The following is a 17,189-nucleotide window of genomic DNA, read 5'->3' as shown; positions in this document are numbered from 1 at the left end:
TGTGCTTATATTTTTACAAGAATTTTCAAAAATTATTTTTTTAAATTAGTGACTATGTAAATAATTAGATTTTTAGATATAAAAAATCTAAATAAAACTCACTTTTAATAATTTTGAGATTTTTTCTATTATTTTTTAAATCAATAAACGAATTTCACTTACTATTATAAATTAGTCAACCATTTAAATTAGAAATGACACATTTTAATTATATCAGAATTAAAAACACGATATTTACTGAATATTATTATTCTGAAAAGTGACATGATCCACCCTATTTATTCCGCATGTTGCCATAAAAGCCCTAGCATGGGGCAGATGGCAACGGTTCACCAACTTTGACACGTCCAATCTGGTCTCATTGATGATACCTTGTTTCACTAGCCTGGCTTTACAACGGGCTAGGGATCGGGACATGTCCATCACTGACCTGTTTCATTTGGCAAGAAGCTGAACAGCACATGTTCACTTAAATTTTATATAATTATTAATTTTAAAGTTTGTAGAATTAATCAAGCTATGCGGAAATTGATAGGAACACTTATATTAAATTAAAAATTAAAAAAAACTGAACAGCTATTATTATAATTATCGACATTAACATTAATATTGCATCCACAATAATGCTGAGCCATCTGGTCACACAACCATTTAAATGACTGGATTTACAGATCAGAGTTCATCTCTCTCTTTCTTCTCTATCTTCACCGGAAAAACATTCTCCGTCCAAGCAAGATAGCCTCCTCCCACGTTGCTTACATCTTTGAAACCCTGCCCAATTCAACAACAATTCAGTTTTCTCACCCTTTCAACCTCTCTCACTCTTCAATCCTTTGAAAAAGCATCTAACCCATTTATTAACTTTTATAAATCATGAGTTCATTATAACTTGGATGGATACTTGTAAAGTGCATTTGGAAATTCGGTTGAGCTTTGTTTTTTAAAAAAATTGAGATTATTTTTTATTATTTTTTTATCATTTTTGGATTATTTTGATACTTATATTAAAAATAAATTTTAAAAAATAAAAAATATTATTTTAATATATTTCCAAAAATAATACACTTAAAAAAACAAATTCTTCGCAGCCTACCATACTTTCAAATATGCCATAGTCTAACAAAACTCAGTCTCATGAACAATTAATTAAGATGGAAAAACTTCTTGAGGAAAGATGGTGTTGGTTTTTGGAAGAAAAATAATGGTTAATACTAGTCAAATTAATTTTTTGTTTTTATGTTTTAAAAATATTAATATTTTTATTTTTTTATTTTAAATTAATATTTTTTTATTTTTTTATTAAAAATAAATTTTAAAAATAAAAAATATATATTTTTAATATATTATTTTAAAATATTTTAAAAACAACAGAGCTGCAATACGAATCATGCTCATGAGTGTTCAAAAAATTAGGCACAAAACAAAATGAGAACCAGGGCAGGGACACTTGTCGAATGAATTTAGATGAACTTACAGCACTAAGAAGATCAGCAGTTGCATACAGGGATCTGACTCCACTTTGACAGCCCTATCATCAAAAAAAGGTGGATTAAAGTTTTTCTATTCACATTTAATTTGTTGAGAGATTTAATGGCAAGTTAATGAATGCTTACCACAAGAAGTTTATCTTCCTCCTTGCACACACCTGAGACCTCCTTCAGAAAGTTGGGATTTTTAACCCTCCCTGTGGCCCAAAATCACATGAAATCTTGTTTATTTTCCAAGCACATATGAACTAGCTATGGAATCATGAGAGAGATGAACAAATGTTTGTTGATTTCTAGATCTTACCCTCTGGTGTATTGAACAAGTAAGGAATATTGAATATCTTCTCTCCATCCACGTGTCCTTTATTGTACTCTTCCACTGTCCTGTTGGTATGAGGGACAAAAAGACAAGAACTCTGAGAAACCCTAGAATGTCAATATAATTAACAATAGAGAGAGAGAGAGAGAGAGAGAGAGAGAGAGCACCATAAAAGTTAAGAAACAGAGAGCCATTTACCTAACATCTAGATAAGTATAGCCTGACTCAAGCAAACCCTTTGTTGCCTTGACATCAACGGTGACAACTTCAGCTCCTGTGCTAAAATAGATCAAAGAAAGAAGAAACAGCCCACGAAGGAACAAACCCATATCAAGTTATGCAAAATAAAGAAAGAAAATGAGGAGAACTACATGTTGTTCCAAAAAGAGAAAAAAACTGGAACCTTTTATCTAGGGAGCCCATGAAGACCAATTCGTGTCTATGCAAGTTGAATGTAGTTGACCTGACTCTTTTTTTCAAAATCCAGTGGCTGTTTGAGTGGTTTGCCTGAGAAAACCAGCTGCAGATACCATTACCACAGCAGTAGCAGCTGTTTATAGCACCCAATTGTTTTGTTTGGAATTTCGGAAAAGGTACATAAGCATACGTAGCGGTCCCATCACATAGGACCCAGTTACACGTAACAGTCCTATATCACGTGGAATCACGACAAGTAGGCGTGAAAAGACATTGATGGGATAGTACACCTACCTTTCAGTGCTAGAATGAGCAGGCACCAGGAATCCACTTCACATTTCTGTCGGCATCATCCAGCATGGTGATCCAGAATGTAGGGGCATCATCGGTATAGTTTTTACTATAGAAATAATTAAATTAAAATTTTATAAAACATAGAAAATAAAATTGTAATAAGTTCAAACTCATTAATTTTGGATTTAATTCAATTATTTTATATTAAAAATCAAAATTAAATCCACTTATTTTGATTCGGTTGAGTTTTAATATGATTTAGTTTAGTTTTGATACTGTTAATTTATATTAAAAACCAAAAACTATATTGTTTTTAGGGTTTTTTTAGATTTTTTAATGAGTTTAGTTTGGTTTTTTTATTTGATTTTTTTATTTTTTTTATTTTAGACTTATAAAACCAAAACCAAACTAAACTAAATATGTTTTAAAATATTCTAATTATTTTACTTGATTTTATAATTCAGTTTTTTTAGTATTTTTTTTTTAATTTTCATGATTTAATTAGTTTTTTTCTCACCGCTGTTAAAAAACACATCAAGATATTGGACAGAGTGTCAACTCCCAATACAAACTTGCAAGCGCCTATTATAGATTGCACTCACAGAAGCCATATCAATCCTTAATAAAGAGGTTACTAGAATAATCTCATTCTTTATATCAACTTTCAAAACTAAAGCATGCACTGTAGTTGTTGCGCTTGCAAGGCTTTGGCAAAGATCTTAATAAAGAGAACTTCAATGGTGCACAAGAAAGATGATTGTCAATCTATTACACCGAGGGAGAACATTCTGTGAATCATTCTCGTTAACTTAGTCATGGTATATACATTAACAAATTTCAAAGACAAACATGGTAAAAAAAAAAAAAAAATTCACAATACAGTAGAATATACATTTGGAACATTGAGATTTTAACACTGGCTCAATCCCGCAGACAATCAGTATATAAACGCGGAGTAGAGCACAATCCTTCACTCTCCTTCCTATCAAGACAGTACAAATGAGACCATCATGGCCTTGGTTTGAAACAGCAAATGAGCTTCCATGGAAGTTCTACGGACAGAATTTTACAATAACACATCAAAATGTGCAGCGGCATCTAATATGTCAATTTAAGACTTTGTAGAGATAAACAACTTTAGAAAACAGCAGAAGGCCTGAAACAGAAAGGAAGAGGGAAAATATGGGAGTTAGCCATGAGTTGCTCACCACTGAAGATATAAAGCATAAGCTTTTTATAGTCAACGATTCCCCCAAAATCAACCAGTTTTAAATGCACCACGACGATGATGTATTGCTGAAGTTTCAAGATTCAAAACACTAGATTTTTTATACAGTGCTAACCCCCATACCTGATTATCAAAGCTAGGCAAACTGCCAGATGTATTTACAGATTCTGAAGCCGGATTCACCTTTTGATCTGCAAAGAAGATAACCACTTTCACTGAGAATTGACATATTTTGCATAAAGGCAGTATGGCACACCTATTCTGTCTAGAATCTTTCCAAGAATTAAGGCAAACTGTATTTTGTTTAGCTTCAATATCTGTTAAAAAATAGACAAATTCATTACCATGTATTATTTCCATCTAAGACTACCACTCTTGATATTTGTGATTCTTCTATTATTTTCCCTTTCCATTGCAAGAAAAAAATCGAGGAACTTCATGTAAGGGCAACAGCATATGACTTCTTAAACTTAGCAGACAACATAATCCATTTCATTGTTTAAAATAAATCCAGCCCCACACCACTCAATCTCTATCAACCAGTTGCTAACAGCTATAACTGGTAAACCACCATAAGAAACAAGAGTGTCAAAATATTTGCAAAATGCGCAATACACAACCAATGGCCGTTGCTAAAACAATCCTTTCTAATGCTTATCACCCTCCATGTTCCTATCACCAGAAAGGATACCTTTCTCAAGTAAGCTACACAGAAATCCCCCGTCCAATGTGCACTCTACTAGGGAAAGTGGAGATCAAAAACTTCTATAAATGCTGAACTAACTCCTTCTGGACTGCCCATAAGCACTTTACTTGAATGTACCACCACACACTGAAATACAACAAAGTGATAACCCTTGCTAGACATTAGCTAATGTGTTTTGATGGTCAATGATAATAATAAACCACGTCCCTGGTTCCTCATAAGTAGGGGCGTTGCTTCAACTTAATTTCTATACAATCTGATCCTTTCCTACCTCAAAATATAAGAAGTGAAAGCAAAATAAACAATTTGAAAAACAGCCCAGCAGCATGCACTAGTGTATGAGCACCATGTCAGCTATTTTGGAAGTAATTTGAAGTAGGCAATGAAGACATTTCCATTAATCGCGCCAGTTTGGGGGGGGGGCATATTTACATAATCACTGCCTAAAGGACACGGCTATGCTTTCAACTTTCACAAGCTAATCTAGAGAAACATTATGGTGCACCACATATAGTAAGATATTGATGGATGTGCAAATAGTCACTTCCACTTAACCAGCAAAGAGCCACCCCACCATATAGAATAGATTGAAAAGCATGAGGTTGGCGCACTCACCCCAAAATATGCAGATTTATCTTTCATATCAAGCTTGCACACAGGACAGAAGGTCCCCCACTTAGTCAGCCACGAGTCAACACAGGTTGAATGAAATTCTGCAAGTCTTATCAACACAAAATCAACAAAATAGTGCATAGAAGTTGAACTTTCTACCTAATAAATTTGTTTTTTGTAATATATCTAATTCGGATGTAGATAAGGATGATGGAATGACAAAAAAGTTGTCTACGACCTAAAAGCAGTGTGCCTAAATCCGTTTTAAACGTGTTGCAAATATATGAGCAAGTTCCTACCATGGTGACAAGGGAGAACTTTAAGAACTTCCCCATCTTTATAATCCTCAAGGCAAATCGCACAAGTTTCACCAACATGACACTGACTTAAACTAGCATTCCGGAATGTGAAGCACGGAAGGGCTTCTACCATCTTACTATCCACACTTTTACAGCGATTATTTGTTCGCTGCCAATGCAACCAGTGTCTGGGAGTAACAAAAACAAGGATAAGGAGACCTAAAATAACAACAACAGAAATCAATGATATTGCCAACACAGTCCATGCCGCATCAGTACGAGATGAATAAATGCAACATTCCCCTTCTTTCCCTCGTGCACGATCCTTCAATATTTCCCCAGCATACTTTGAAACAAAAACCGCATGGACCTTAATTCCCTCAGGATTCACCATCACTGCACACAGGTAATAGCATATTAAATTACATACCAATCTCAAAACAAGAAATTTAACTTTTTTATTAGTTTTGATATAAAAAATACAAAACAGAGTAATTCCAAGGATCAATACTAACTGAAACTGCATGGGCTTCACAACATTGAGATTTTTAAGCAACTGCCATCAAGATTGCTCTAAAAATAAACTATTTTCTAGTAACTTTTGCTACATCCCTAAAAATCTCCATAAAAATCACAAATTTGAATACAATAGCATGAGGAACAGTTAGTTATACAGTACACCCTCTACATTTATTTACATTAGGAATAGGAAAGTAAACAGCAATAGAGATTTACACTGTGTTCGCTAGGAGGGATTGGAGGAAGGATGGATAAGAGGGGAGGGATTGGGTATATCCATCGTTTGGCTGTCGGGAAGGATAAGGAGGGAATGGAGGGATCCCTCCCTTAAAAGTACTTCCTCCCAGTTTCTAAATTTTTAAAACTAGATGGACAGTAAGCCATTCATCCTTTCTCCTCTCAATCAAGTATGCAAATAAATAAAATATCTGCTGGAAATGAAAAAAAAATAAAACAATACGAATGCAAATACGACTTGATTAAGATAAAAGAGAGAGAGAGAGAGAGAGAGAGAGAGAAGACTTAACTGTAAATCAAATTCCTGTTATCTTTATCATCAAAAACAATGGCAGCACGAAAACCAGCACTTTGGGCATTCTTAATCTTATCTTCGAAAGCACATTCACCTCTCACTATCAAAGCAAACCTCCCACTTTCATTGAACTCGAAACGATTGCGTAGCGGAGAACAAGCGTCCAGAGGGTTTGCCACGTGTAACGACCCACACACACTAGAGCCATTGAGGCTGAGAGCTAAGAAAACAAAGAATCACAGCAAATTTGATTAATTAATTAAGAGAAAAGGTAAAAAAAGGCCATGATTCTGAGCCTCAATTTTGAAGAGAAGTGAAGGGAAAGTACCGGATTTAGCAGGAAGGTCTGGGAAGGAAATGGAGGATGGTTTTATAAGGACAGTCGCTGAACTTCCTTCAATTATCATTATAGCGTAAAAGAGTGATAGTATAAGAAACAAACCCTCTCTCATTTCTCTTCCTTCTATCTTCTATTTCGATTTAATTTCCTGTTTCCTTCTCTGACCCTCAAAATTCAAGGAAAATGGAGAGCTGGAGCTGGAGGATGCTAATGCCTAATGCTATGTTGTTGGGCTACACAATGGTCCCTATATTTATCAAGTTTTATCAGATCAAATCCCTTACTTTCAATTAGATAAAATCAGCGACTTTATTTCCAATCGAAGGCGATTTGACTTGATATTCTCTGTCGGCTCATAGCATATCGTTTCTATTCGTGTATCCATTGAGGTTGAAACCAAATTTAATTATAATTAAAACTGATGACTTTGATCCAATTTAAACCAGAGGACTTGATTGAACAACGTAGAGAGATATCATGTATGATTTTAGCCAATACTGTTAATGACACGGCGGCTGAATGTCTGGACGACGACGCGTCGTTCAAATAGTGAAGCAGTTGGAAGGAAGGTCGAAACTTGAAGAGAGTATTTTAAAAAAAAAACATTTAAGTTTTTGTATGTTAATATTAAAAAAATAAATTATTTTATTTATTTCAAATAAAAAGTATTTTGAATGAACAGAATTAGAAATTTTAGTTTGGAAAAGTCAAATTAGAGAAAAATATATTAAAGTATCAAGATTTAGAATTTTCTATTTTTAATATTAAAATTTAATTTATTGAATGAGAAGGCTAAAAAAAAAATTTCTTGTAGGAGCTCACTCTTGCAGTTTTTTTATTTTTTTTATCCGTCTATCTTCATATTTTTTTAAAAAATAAGATTAATCTCGTTCAGGGTTCGTGGTTGTTCCTTTCAATAAGTGCGTTTTCTGAAAATCGAACTTGTATTCTCACCCTTACAAGAATATATCAATGCTTTAACCGCTAGAGCAACACTTTATAAGCACCCTTGAAGCCCTTCCAATTCCACGCATACACATTCTTAAAATAGTTGAGGCTGTAATTGATTTTTTTAATTGTAAAAAAAAATCATAATATTAGTTCTAGGAACTAAATTAAAATTTTCCAAGATTATAAGAAATAATTTAAAAAAAAAAACCAGCATCAGGTTACTTTAGAAAAAGTAAAAAGAATATGATTGGCTATCTTAATCCATTACATTATTCATTTAATTACGTTACATGATTCCCTGTATCAAATTACATGTCGTAGTCATACGTGATGTTTTTTTTTTTTTTAATGAAGGGGAAGGTCTTCTTCTTCAAGAAACAAACCCGCTACAACATCACGACAAAAAGAAACGACATTATCAGAAGATTAAACAATGAATCCATCAATCAAATATCACAGAGCATTTAAAAATTAGGAAACCTGTCATAATCTTAAACTTATCCCTACTCAAATATGCCCTTGGGTGGAAAATGTAAAGCTGTGATTATAAAACTATTCCTTTTAATCAAATTAAATATCCAAGATGAAATTGAAGATGAAATAAGTTTAGATTATAAGCCTGTGAACATGTTCCATCATAACTATAATTGGATTTTAACATATATATATTAAATATATATTTAAACTTGTAATTGATTTCAAATTAAAATCCTAATATGCATAATAATAAATAAAATATCCATGTTTAGATTAAAAGACAATATGGATACTTATTCGTTGAAACACTTTAAAATAATAAAATTTTGATTGATTAAAAAAAAATCTCCATAAAGCAGCATCTCATACTATATCATTTGTTATTCATGTGTCCGTTTAATTGAAAATCAACTTTAATTATAATTAAAAGTGTTGACTTCATCCAATTTAAACTAGAGGACTTGATTGAACAACATAGATGAGCATGAATAATTTTTAAAATTGGCTAAGGGAGAAACATTGTAATTATAGGTGAAGAAGGCATGGTATTGGGGTATGGGTTATCATTGAATGCATTGGTAGAAAGCTATACTCACAACACTATTATGATCAAAGAAAGTTGTCAGGGAAGGAGTTTGATAGTCTTAATTAACAGTGAAAGCACTCATAGTTTCATTGACATTAAAGTTATCGAAGAAATCAAAGTCACTATTATTAAAATGACTGTTCTGGTAGTGATTGTGGCATACATAAGCGTGTTAAGGTGTGATTTCAAGTGTCCAGAGTTGACTTGGTTCATGTAAAACTATGAGTTCCAAATTGGTTTAAGAGTATTAAAACTTGGAAGATGTGATGTAGTTTTAGAAGTAGATTAGTTAATGAAGATATTCTCCTATTTTATTTATTTCATTAAGATGTCATTGTCATTTAAAAAGGAGTGGATGATGATGGAATTGAAAGGGACGAAAAAGGATATTGAATTCTAAATTATCATAGCAACACAAATACAGAAGAATTTAAAGGAAGTTATTTGTGGACCGATATTGTGAAAGCATTTGAGGAATCAATTATGATTGAACAAGATGTAGCAGTCCAAGATTTGTTGAAAGAGTTTCAAAGAGTCCTTTTAAAACCAACTCAATTGCCATTAGTAAAAGCTTTGGATCACAAAATTCCTTTAGTTCCAAAAGTCAGACATGCAGGCCTTACAAGAGTTCTTATACGTATAAAGAGGAGATTGAAAATTGATGAAGGAAATGTTGTACAATGGATTAATTCATGGATTAATTCAAGACAATTGCAGTCCTTTCACCTCTCTAGTCTGGCTAGTTAAAAAGAAAGATGATTCTTGGTAGACAACTTAATGATTTAACAATCAAGAATAAGTTTTCAATTCCCATAATTGATGATTTTATAAACGAGTTGCATGGATCTCAATTCTTCTTAAAGTTAGACTTTAAGGCAGGCTACCATCAAGTGAGGATACATATAGATAATTTATAAGAAACTACTTTCAGAACCTATCATGACCATTATGAATTCAAGGTAATGTCATTTAAGTTAGCAAATTCCCCAACCATTTTCTAGACTCTTATGAATATTGTCTTATAACTATGTTTTAGAAAAATTATGTCAGCCTTGGATGATATGTTGGTGTATAGTCTTTCACTTGAGTTGCATATTCAACATTTGAGGATGGTTTTGGAGACATTGCATAAGAACCAGTTATTTTCCAATAAGTCTAAATGTTCTTCTTGCAAAAAGAAAGTTGAATATCTTGATCATATAATCCCTTCACAAGGAGTGGCTATTAATTCAAAGAAAACTGAAGCAATTAGAAACTAGCCTACACCACAGTCGGTTAAGGAATTGAGGGGATTTTTTGGATTAACCGGTTATTACAAAAAAATTATAAGAAACTTAAGAGTTATAAGCAAACCGCTGACTGAGCAATTATAAAAGAACAATTTTAACTAGAATGAGAGATCACATGTAGCATTAGATGGCTTAAAGGAAGCTTTAAGCAAGGCACTAATTTTGGCCTTACTAGACTTTAATATACAATTTGTCTTAGAAACCGATGCTAGTGATATTGGATTAGGAGTTGTGTTTAGTCATAATAGGAGACCCTTAGCATACTTTAATAAAGCATTATGCCTTATGAATCTTGGTTTATCCATAAATGAAAAGGAATATATGGTTATTCTCATGTTAGTGGAGAGATGGAGATATTATTTGGAACATGTTTAGTTTATTATTAAAACTGATTATGAAAGTCTGAAGTTTTTTCCAGAACAAAAACTCCATACACCTATAGGACTAGCTAAAATGTAGGAATTGAGATACATTATCCAATACACAAAAGGGAAGGAAAACATGGCAGTTGATGCTTTATCTAGGAAGATGACAACTGGAAGACAATTAGATTATAAGAAAGAGAATGATGACTTAGCAGCCATTACTACGATTACACCAACTTGGTATGAACAAGTATGTGAAACTTATAAAAGAAATGAGTTGTTTAAAATTATTGTGGCGAAGCAAGTAATCAATATGGATAAATAACCAATGTATGCATGTTCAGAAGAAGTCTTGAGGTATAACAGTAGAATTGTCCTAAGATATAACAAGTCATTGGTTGTTAAGGGAACTTAAAGGAAAGGCTCATTAATCTTGAACATGATTCTCAAGTGGAAGGGCACACTAGAATCCAAAACTCTTATAAAAGGTTTAAGACCATGTTCTACTAGCCTTCTATAAAAGCTCAAATATAAAAAATTATAGAGGAATGCGATGTATGTAAACAGACGAATATGAAAATAATGTCTTATTATAATCTGCTTCAACCATTGCCTACACTTAAGGATATTTGAAGAAATATAATAATAGATTTCGTGGAAAGATTGCCAAGATCAAAAGGAAAGAATATCATTCTGATAAATTCTTAAAATATGCACATTTCTTGGCTATCACACATTCATTTATTGCTAAAGACATTACTCACTTATTATTGGAGCATGGTTATAAGTCCCATGGATTACCTTCTTAGAAGGTTTTTACAAGCCTGTTATGGAAAGAGGTGTTTAAACTATTGGGGGTGAGATCATTGACGAGCACATCCTTCCGTCCAATGCGTGTCCATGCACTGTCCTAGCAAGTGGGATAATTGGCTAGCTCAAGCACTATGTTAGTACAATGCAAGCAAGCTACCATTCAGCTATCAAAACAACTCCCTTTCACAACTCCCTTTCAGGCATTGTATGGCTACCCTCCCCCTAATATTGAGGTTTATTCTACAACAACTCCAGTGGCAGCTATGGAAAAGGTCATTCAAAGAAGATAGTATGAATCAGTGATTCAGGTTGCAATTGAAAAGCTCTAGAAATAGATGGTTGACAAGGCCATAACAGGAATCTTTAAAGTTGGTGGTTAGGTTTATTTAAAGTTGCTACTATATAAACAAATGAGTTCAGCATGGAGAAAGAACATGGAGCTTAACCCGAGGTTTTATGAGCCTTACAAGGCCATACAAAAGGTTGGGGAGGTTGCTTATAAAATGCAAGTAATCCCGTTGCTCATCGGACTTGATCCCTTGACCTGTAAGTTCAACTGTTAACCGGTATCCCAATCCAGCAAGCTACGACGGAGTCTGGCAACCTATCATTGCAGGCCTGCTTCGGTTGTGTTTGATATTAAAACATTCATCCCATTAGCAATGTTTGGTGCCTGGCATATTTAGATTAACAAATATACACTTGCTTGTCAGTTATCAGTTCCAGCAGCATTAATAGCCAGAGTTTCCCAGACAGATCTATCTGACTAGATATATACCTCGACAAAAATCTCAAAATACGCTGAACCGCCAAAGACAAATTTACATTCCACTTTTTGGGAGGTAAAGTTGGAAAAAATTACAATACGAAGCAATGACTAGAATTTTACAATGGAGTACCAGCCTAAATTACTCTTTCCATCTGATGCGCTCACTATTTCTTACCACTCTTCTATTTCATCATCAGATATATCACTTTCTTTGTCATCTAAACTCATCCTATCACAACTCTCGCCGTCTGTCTTCTTGCAGTACACAAGTGCCTGATTATCTTCAAAACCAGATGCTCTATGTTCAAGCCATTTCAACAAAGGCATGTACTCAGTAGCTACATCTGACACATTACAAGAGCTGGATCCATTATAAGCAATAAATCTCTGTCTTACTATCTCTTTCTGCAGTGACACATCAAACATAACATCCTATATAAGTTAAATCCATCACATTAGCTATCAACACCTACCAACATCTATGCATATTGCAACTGACAATGTGATCATAAAACCATTTAAAAGATTTGCTTGAATGTTTGTTAAAATGCTTAAAAGGGCACACCTAAGTGGCAGAAGATAATATTTATGAGTAGTTCACACCTCAAACGATTGTACGGTTCATTGCAAAATCAAAGAAAATAGGCTGTCTTCAAGTACCCATCCAGAAACTTCGTAATCATGGTGTGTGTTTTAGCAGAATAAACTGCGTTTTTCACTAGATCCATACTGTAGCAAAGTAAATAGAACATGCAATTTCCATAAATAGTACCAACTGAGAACTGAAAAACCTAACCCAAACTCTTCAAGCTGTACAGTATTGACTTCTTCATTTTCAATAAAAAAACAAGTTAAGTTTCAAATGACAGGTTGACAATCACAGATTACAGATGGAAAGAATGCAGCAGCAGGAAGTGTAGAGGACCAGTCCAACCTACCTGATTGTGCAGCATTGATTTTTCAACCTGCCAGAGCTTTGGCTTCCGGATAGCATGCCATCTGCACGATAGAAAGATTTAGGATAACTCCAAGGTGATTTTCCTATAATAAACTGCTTCAAGCCTCTAATAAAAACCTGGGAGGTGAAGGATGAGAATTTCCAAATAGCACCCCACGAACAGCAACTGAAGCAGCAGCTGATTGGAGAACATTTTCTGCCTCATTATATCTAGCCAACATTCCTCGGAATGAAGAGAGAAGCAAGTCGGAATCACTAAAGTATGAAGAAACATGCCAGGCATCATCCATTGCTTCATCACTTATAAAATCCAGCACTGCAAGAAAAATACTATTCAGGAGCTGGTAAAGAACCCAAGGTTTGTCCAAGTTTCCATGAGTGTACATGTCTGCACATGTGGAGAGAGGGGAACGGAGGAGGGAGCAATGATAGGAAGTATCTGAATAACCAGCACCCAAGGAAGGAGCATATGGTATATAAGATGGTTACCGTTTTCATGCAAGAAATCAGTGACTGGCCTGGCTTGCCCATGTGCTTGACAAAGAACCTTTTCTGGAGCATCCATTTTCAATGGTAACCTGGAGAAATTCTCCTGCACAAGGAATGCATCTCCTGCAACAACAAAAGAATGAACTCAGAAGAGTGCATTGTTGCAGAAGCATTTAGGGCAGAATCATCAAACTGTCTGATACAGGAGAAGTGAATGCCAGAGGCACCCACTTTTCACAAGCACATGCATCCATTAGATTTTAAAAAATAAGTATATTTCATAAATACATACCGGGTGTAATAGCATTGGCAACTTCAGTTTCTCTTTTGTTGTGCAGAAACTTTCCCAGTGCATGAAATAGAGAGAGGGTCTCATCTCTGCCAAATAACAATGAAATTCCACTAACTAAAGCATCAATATCATCTTCTTTTCCATACAAGTAACTTGGAGTAGAATAGGAACCATTGAGCACTAGATCTGGTTTCACACAAAAGAGCTGCAAAGAGGTAATTGCATGTCTTATATCACCTCCACTGCCTTTTGCTATCAGATCAAGTTGTTCATCAGTTACACTACACTGCTCCTGTCTGCATATTCTACTGAGCGTCTTCTTGATGGAGTTATTTGTAATAGGGTTAAAAGAAACCTGAAAATTTTCCCGAGCAGTTTAAACTAAGCATTCAGAAATAAAAGAATGTCAATTTTAACATTGAATTTGTTCTCGAAAGTAACCTTACAAGCCCCAGCATTCTCAAGAGACAACTGAAGTTGTTCCAAACGTCGTGCTGTATGATCTGCTGAATCTGCTTCATCATAATCTGATACCAGTATAGCTGTCGGTAACTGAGTTGATCTCACAAGATGAAGCAAGCAGCTTTGGAGTCTTTCAAAAGCAACTCTTCCATTCGTCATAGGAAGGTCATCAATTAAGAGTATAATTGATGGTTTCACGTCCTCAGAAGAGGATGATGGGATTAATCCATACTTCCTGATTTTCTCAATGAAATTTACAAATTCATCCAACTTGGATGTATACTGTATTCCTGACCACAAAATGCCAACAGCATAATGCCACCATCAGGTCACAATTTTATAACCTTATACAAAGATAGTATAAAATGAAGAATGACTGTATGGTTGGCATTGAATTTGAAGTGTTCTTTCCTGCTGTGGGGAAATAGAAAATTTATCTCAATAACTGACAAGATTAATCACAACGCAAACCATACATTTCACTCTGCAATAAGATTTTACCTGTATTGGTATTGTGCACATGTTCCTGCCAAATTGTGGGAGTAGGTGTGTTCCATTCGCATAATCTAGCTCCAAAATGGGATGCAATCACTTGGATAGTTGTCTGCAAGGTAGGAAGCAGGGTATCTTGCTTGTCAATGGCCCATGAACGAAATTACTGGTTATTCAGTAATACAGTTGAATATCTTAAGAGAATTTTCAATAGTTGAATCTCTCAAGAATTGCAGCTTATCGACCAACAATCAAATAACCAAAAAGAAAAAAGAATGATGGTACTCATACGAGAACAAAGTCACAAGAAATTCACACAGCCACACACGTACATATTTTACAGAGACACTATGTACATTGACACAAACACAAAACAAAAATTAAGCAGCCCATAAACCACATATAGAAGCACCTCGTGTCAAATGACATCACACCCAGAAATCATCCTTTGCCAGACAAACAGCAGGCTGGAAAAAATTAAAAACAGCAGAGCAAAAACTTACAGATTTTCCAACACCAGCTTTTCCATTGATGACAACAACATTATTTATCAAATTGCCCTGCAAATTCTGGGGAAAAAAAAAGGGCATTAATTTTCACAATGGTAAATAGCAAAAAGAATGTTAAAAAAAAAAAAAAAAACAAGTACAGCTCCTTCAAGGAAATAGAACAAATGGTAATAGCTTTGATAAATATAAATTTACCTTTGTAGTTTTTAACCTTTCTTCAAACCACGATTTAACTTCTTCAACCTGCAAATATCAGGAAAAAGAATAACCTTCTATATAAACATCTAGAAGAGTAGATAAGCAGAAATGAAACAGAGGAAATATACTGACCTTCTTCTTGTGAACAGCAAGTTCTTCCAAGGACTGAGGTTTATGCTTATCAACCCACAATTCCTTTACGTTGCTTCTTCCAGAACCTGGTATACAAATCTCTTTCCAGTTAGCATCAAGACGGCACAAATAAATACAAGAATTAAAATAACGATGGCGGTGCAAGCAAAAGTAAAGTCCAACAATGTTCAAGTTCAAAGGGAACATCGACAAAGAATATTCCCAACAAAAAAATTACAACCAAAGCTTTATGTATTTATTAAATCCTTAAAAGAAAAGGAGTGGCCACTCTCCATAATTTTGCATGACATAGAAAATTTAATTCAACATAATATCACCACGAGCTAAAATGCTTGATAATAACAATCTACGCACAGAAAACCACAACCATGGCGTACCAGCAGATACCTTGGACCCAGAAAACAATTCTTCAAAATCTTCTTCAGGAAACCCAACCTGCATTAAAAATCAAAAAACAAATTCACAATACTCCGTAAAGAAATCACAGAATTAATTTACTCCACAACTTCAAGCACCTAATTTGTAAAATCAAGTTAAGTTTATGTGCTACATTTAATAAAAAATAAAGAATTAAGTGGCTAATAAAACAAAATAAAGGTATACATACCTCAAATAAATTAGGGGAGTCTCTGCTAAATCGAGACCGAGAACCCGAAACACGAGGCTTCTTTGGCTGTCTAGGGTTTGTACGAGTAATAAACGATCTAGATTTTGGCTTCTTTGTATAGCTTCGATGTGAGTTCGGTTTGTAATCACAATCGTCTTCATCATCTGATGATAGAATCATCAGATTAGTGTCTCTTATCTTCCTCATCCCCAAAAATATTTAGGGTTTTGTACGGGTAAATGTGGATTGTATTTGCTTCCCTTCGAGAGAGTGGGAGAGCGGGTTTTTTTTCGCGGGTTTTTGAATACAGCGGTGGGGGTGGGATTTATATTTGTTAAAGAGGAGTACAGGAGAAGCTATTGGTGAATACTGGGTTTTTGAATATTTTATAGGCTTGCTCTCATGCCCAAATAAGTTCATCTATAGGTTGTGGTTTTTGTATTGATATAACTCTATACTCTGATATTATATAAAATAATTAAAAAAATATGTGAAGGACCTCAAATATTTTTAAAATATCTTTTAGAAATTTTAATTTTTTTTCTAAATATTTTAATATTATTATGTGATATTATTAATTTATTAAGTGGGCTAGACCCGGTCCAGCCATTTGAACTGGGCTGAAACAAGTCTAATCTAGCTAGGTTAAGCCGACTGACGGCCCAATAGTCTTTCTTCTTCTTCTATTTCTTTGTTGGGTTGAACCCAACCCAACTATCTAGACTGGGTTAAAATAAGCTCAACCCATCTTCACATGGTCACTCTCTAGGCCTAGTGATCATGATGAAATTTTTTGCCTTTTGTATTTAGAATCAACTTTTTGCTTGCAAATGGGTCCCAAGTTTGCAACCAAAAGAAGAGAGAAGAAGGTTACCTATCGTGGGGGGTGGCTACCAGGTGGTGTTAGGAGGGTCGACATGTGTTTGGTGGCGGTGTTGGCGACGAAGGTGCGGCTAAGGAAGAAGAGGAAGGCTGGCCGAGAGAGGAGAAAAAAATTAGGGGGGAGGGGCTAAATTTTTCCCAATT

The 17,189-nt window shown here is 34.5% G+C and overlaps 3 protein-coding genes across 3 annotated transcripts; all 3 read right to left on the bottom strand.

The window, feature by feature from the left end:
* Positions 1-558: 558 nt before the first annotated feature.
* Positions 559-2,222, bottom strand: LOC18099166 (thiosulfate sulfurtransferase 18). The gene is made up of 5 exons (XM_024602038.2): positions 2,005-2,222; positions 1,792-1,871; positions 1,614-1,684; positions 1,475-1,528; positions 559-771 (listed from the first exon to the last, which is right to left on the bottom strand). The coding sequence occupies exons 1-5, from the start codon at positions 2,133-2,135 to the stop codon at positions 673-675; spliced, it is 435 nt and encodes a 144-aa protein (XP_024457806.1). The 5' UTR covers positions 2,136-2,222; the 3' UTR covers positions 559-672.
* Positions 2,223-3,255: 1,033 nt separating this feature from the next.
* Positions 3,256-7,067, bottom strand: LOC18099165 (receptor homology region, transmembrane domain- and RING domain-containing protein 1). The gene is made up of 6 exons (XM_024602037.2): positions 6,742-7,067; positions 6,409-6,633; positions 5,363-5,758; positions 5,067-5,164; positions 3,869-3,936; positions 3,256-3,673 (listed from the first exon to the last, which is right to left on the bottom strand). The coding sequence occupies exons 1-5, from the start codon at positions 6,863-6,865 to the stop codon at positions 3,925-3,927; spliced, it is 855 nt and encodes a 284-aa protein (XP_024457805.2). The 5' UTR covers positions 6,866-7,067; the 3' UTR covers positions 3,256-3,673; positions 3,869-3,924.
* A 4,848-nt stretch (positions 7,068-11,915) lies between these two features.
* LOC18099164 (cell cycle checkpoint protein RAD17) lies at positions 11,916-16,576 on the bottom strand. Its single transcript, XM_024600707.2, has 12 exons — positions 16,164-16,576; positions 15,934-15,991; positions 15,536-15,621; positions 15,401-15,448; positions 15,200-15,265; positions 14,706-14,808; positions 14,184-14,494; positions 13,743-14,097; positions 13,451-13,573; positions 13,079-13,277; positions 12,942-13,002; positions 11,916-12,408 (listed from the first exon to the last, which is right to left on the bottom strand). Exons 1-12 carry the CDS (start codon positions 16,368-16,370, stop codon positions 12,175-12,177), a joined length of 1,851 nt encoding a protein of 616 aa, XP_024456475.1. The 5' UTR covers positions 16,371-16,576; the 3' UTR covers positions 11,916-12,174.
* Positions 16,577-17,189: the final 613 nt, after the last annotated feature.

This window comes from Populus trichocarpa, chromosome 5 (assembly GCF_000002775.5).
Source record: "Populus trichocarpa isolate Nisqually-1 chromosome 5, P.trichocarpa_v4.1, whole genome shotgun sequence".
Classification (NCBI taxonomy): domain Eukaryota; kingdom Viridiplantae; phylum Streptophyta; class Magnoliopsida; order Malpighiales; family Salicaceae; genus Populus; species Populus trichocarpa.
The sequence above is the reverse complement of the archived record's forward strand: the minus strand, read 5'-3'. Positions and strand labels throughout refer to the sequence as shown.

Coding starts and splice junctions, on each gene's coding strand:
- LOC18099166 (XM_024602038.2), bottom strand. CDS start 2,135: ATGGGTTTGTTCCTTCGTGGGCTGTTTCTTCTTTCTTTGATCTATTTT. Junction 1,872..2,004: donor TATACTTATCTAGATGTTAG/GTAAATGGCTCT, acceptor TCATACCAACAG/GACAGTGGAAGAGTACAATA. Junction 772..1,474: donor CTGCTGATCTTCTTAGTGCT/GTAAGTTCATCT, acceptor TGAATTGGGCAG/GGTTTCAAAGATGTAAGCAA.
- LOC18099165 (XM_024602037.2), bottom strand. CDS start 6,865: ATGAGAGAGGGTTTGTTTCTTATACTATCACTCTTTTACGCTATAATG. Junction 5,759..6,408: donor TAACAGGAATTTGATTTACA/GTTAAGTCTTCT, acceptor ACCTGTGTGCAG/TGATGGTGAATCCTGAGGGA. Junction 5,165..5,362: donor AGTTCTCCCTTGTCACCATG/GTAGGAACTTGC, acceptor TAAGACTTGCAG/AATTTCATTCAACCTGTGTT.
- LOC18099164 (XM_024600707.2), bottom strand. CDS start 16,370: ATGAGGAAGATAAGAGACACTAATCTGATGATTCTATCATCAGATGAT. Junction 15,992..16,163: donor ACTCCCCTAATTTATTTGAG/GTATGTATACCT, acceptor TTTTTAATGCAG/GTTGGGTTTCCTGAAGAAGA. Junction 15,622..15,933: donor TGGGTCCAAGGTATCTGCTG/GTACGCCATGGT, acceptor TTTGTATACCAG/GTTCTGGAAGAAGCAACGTA.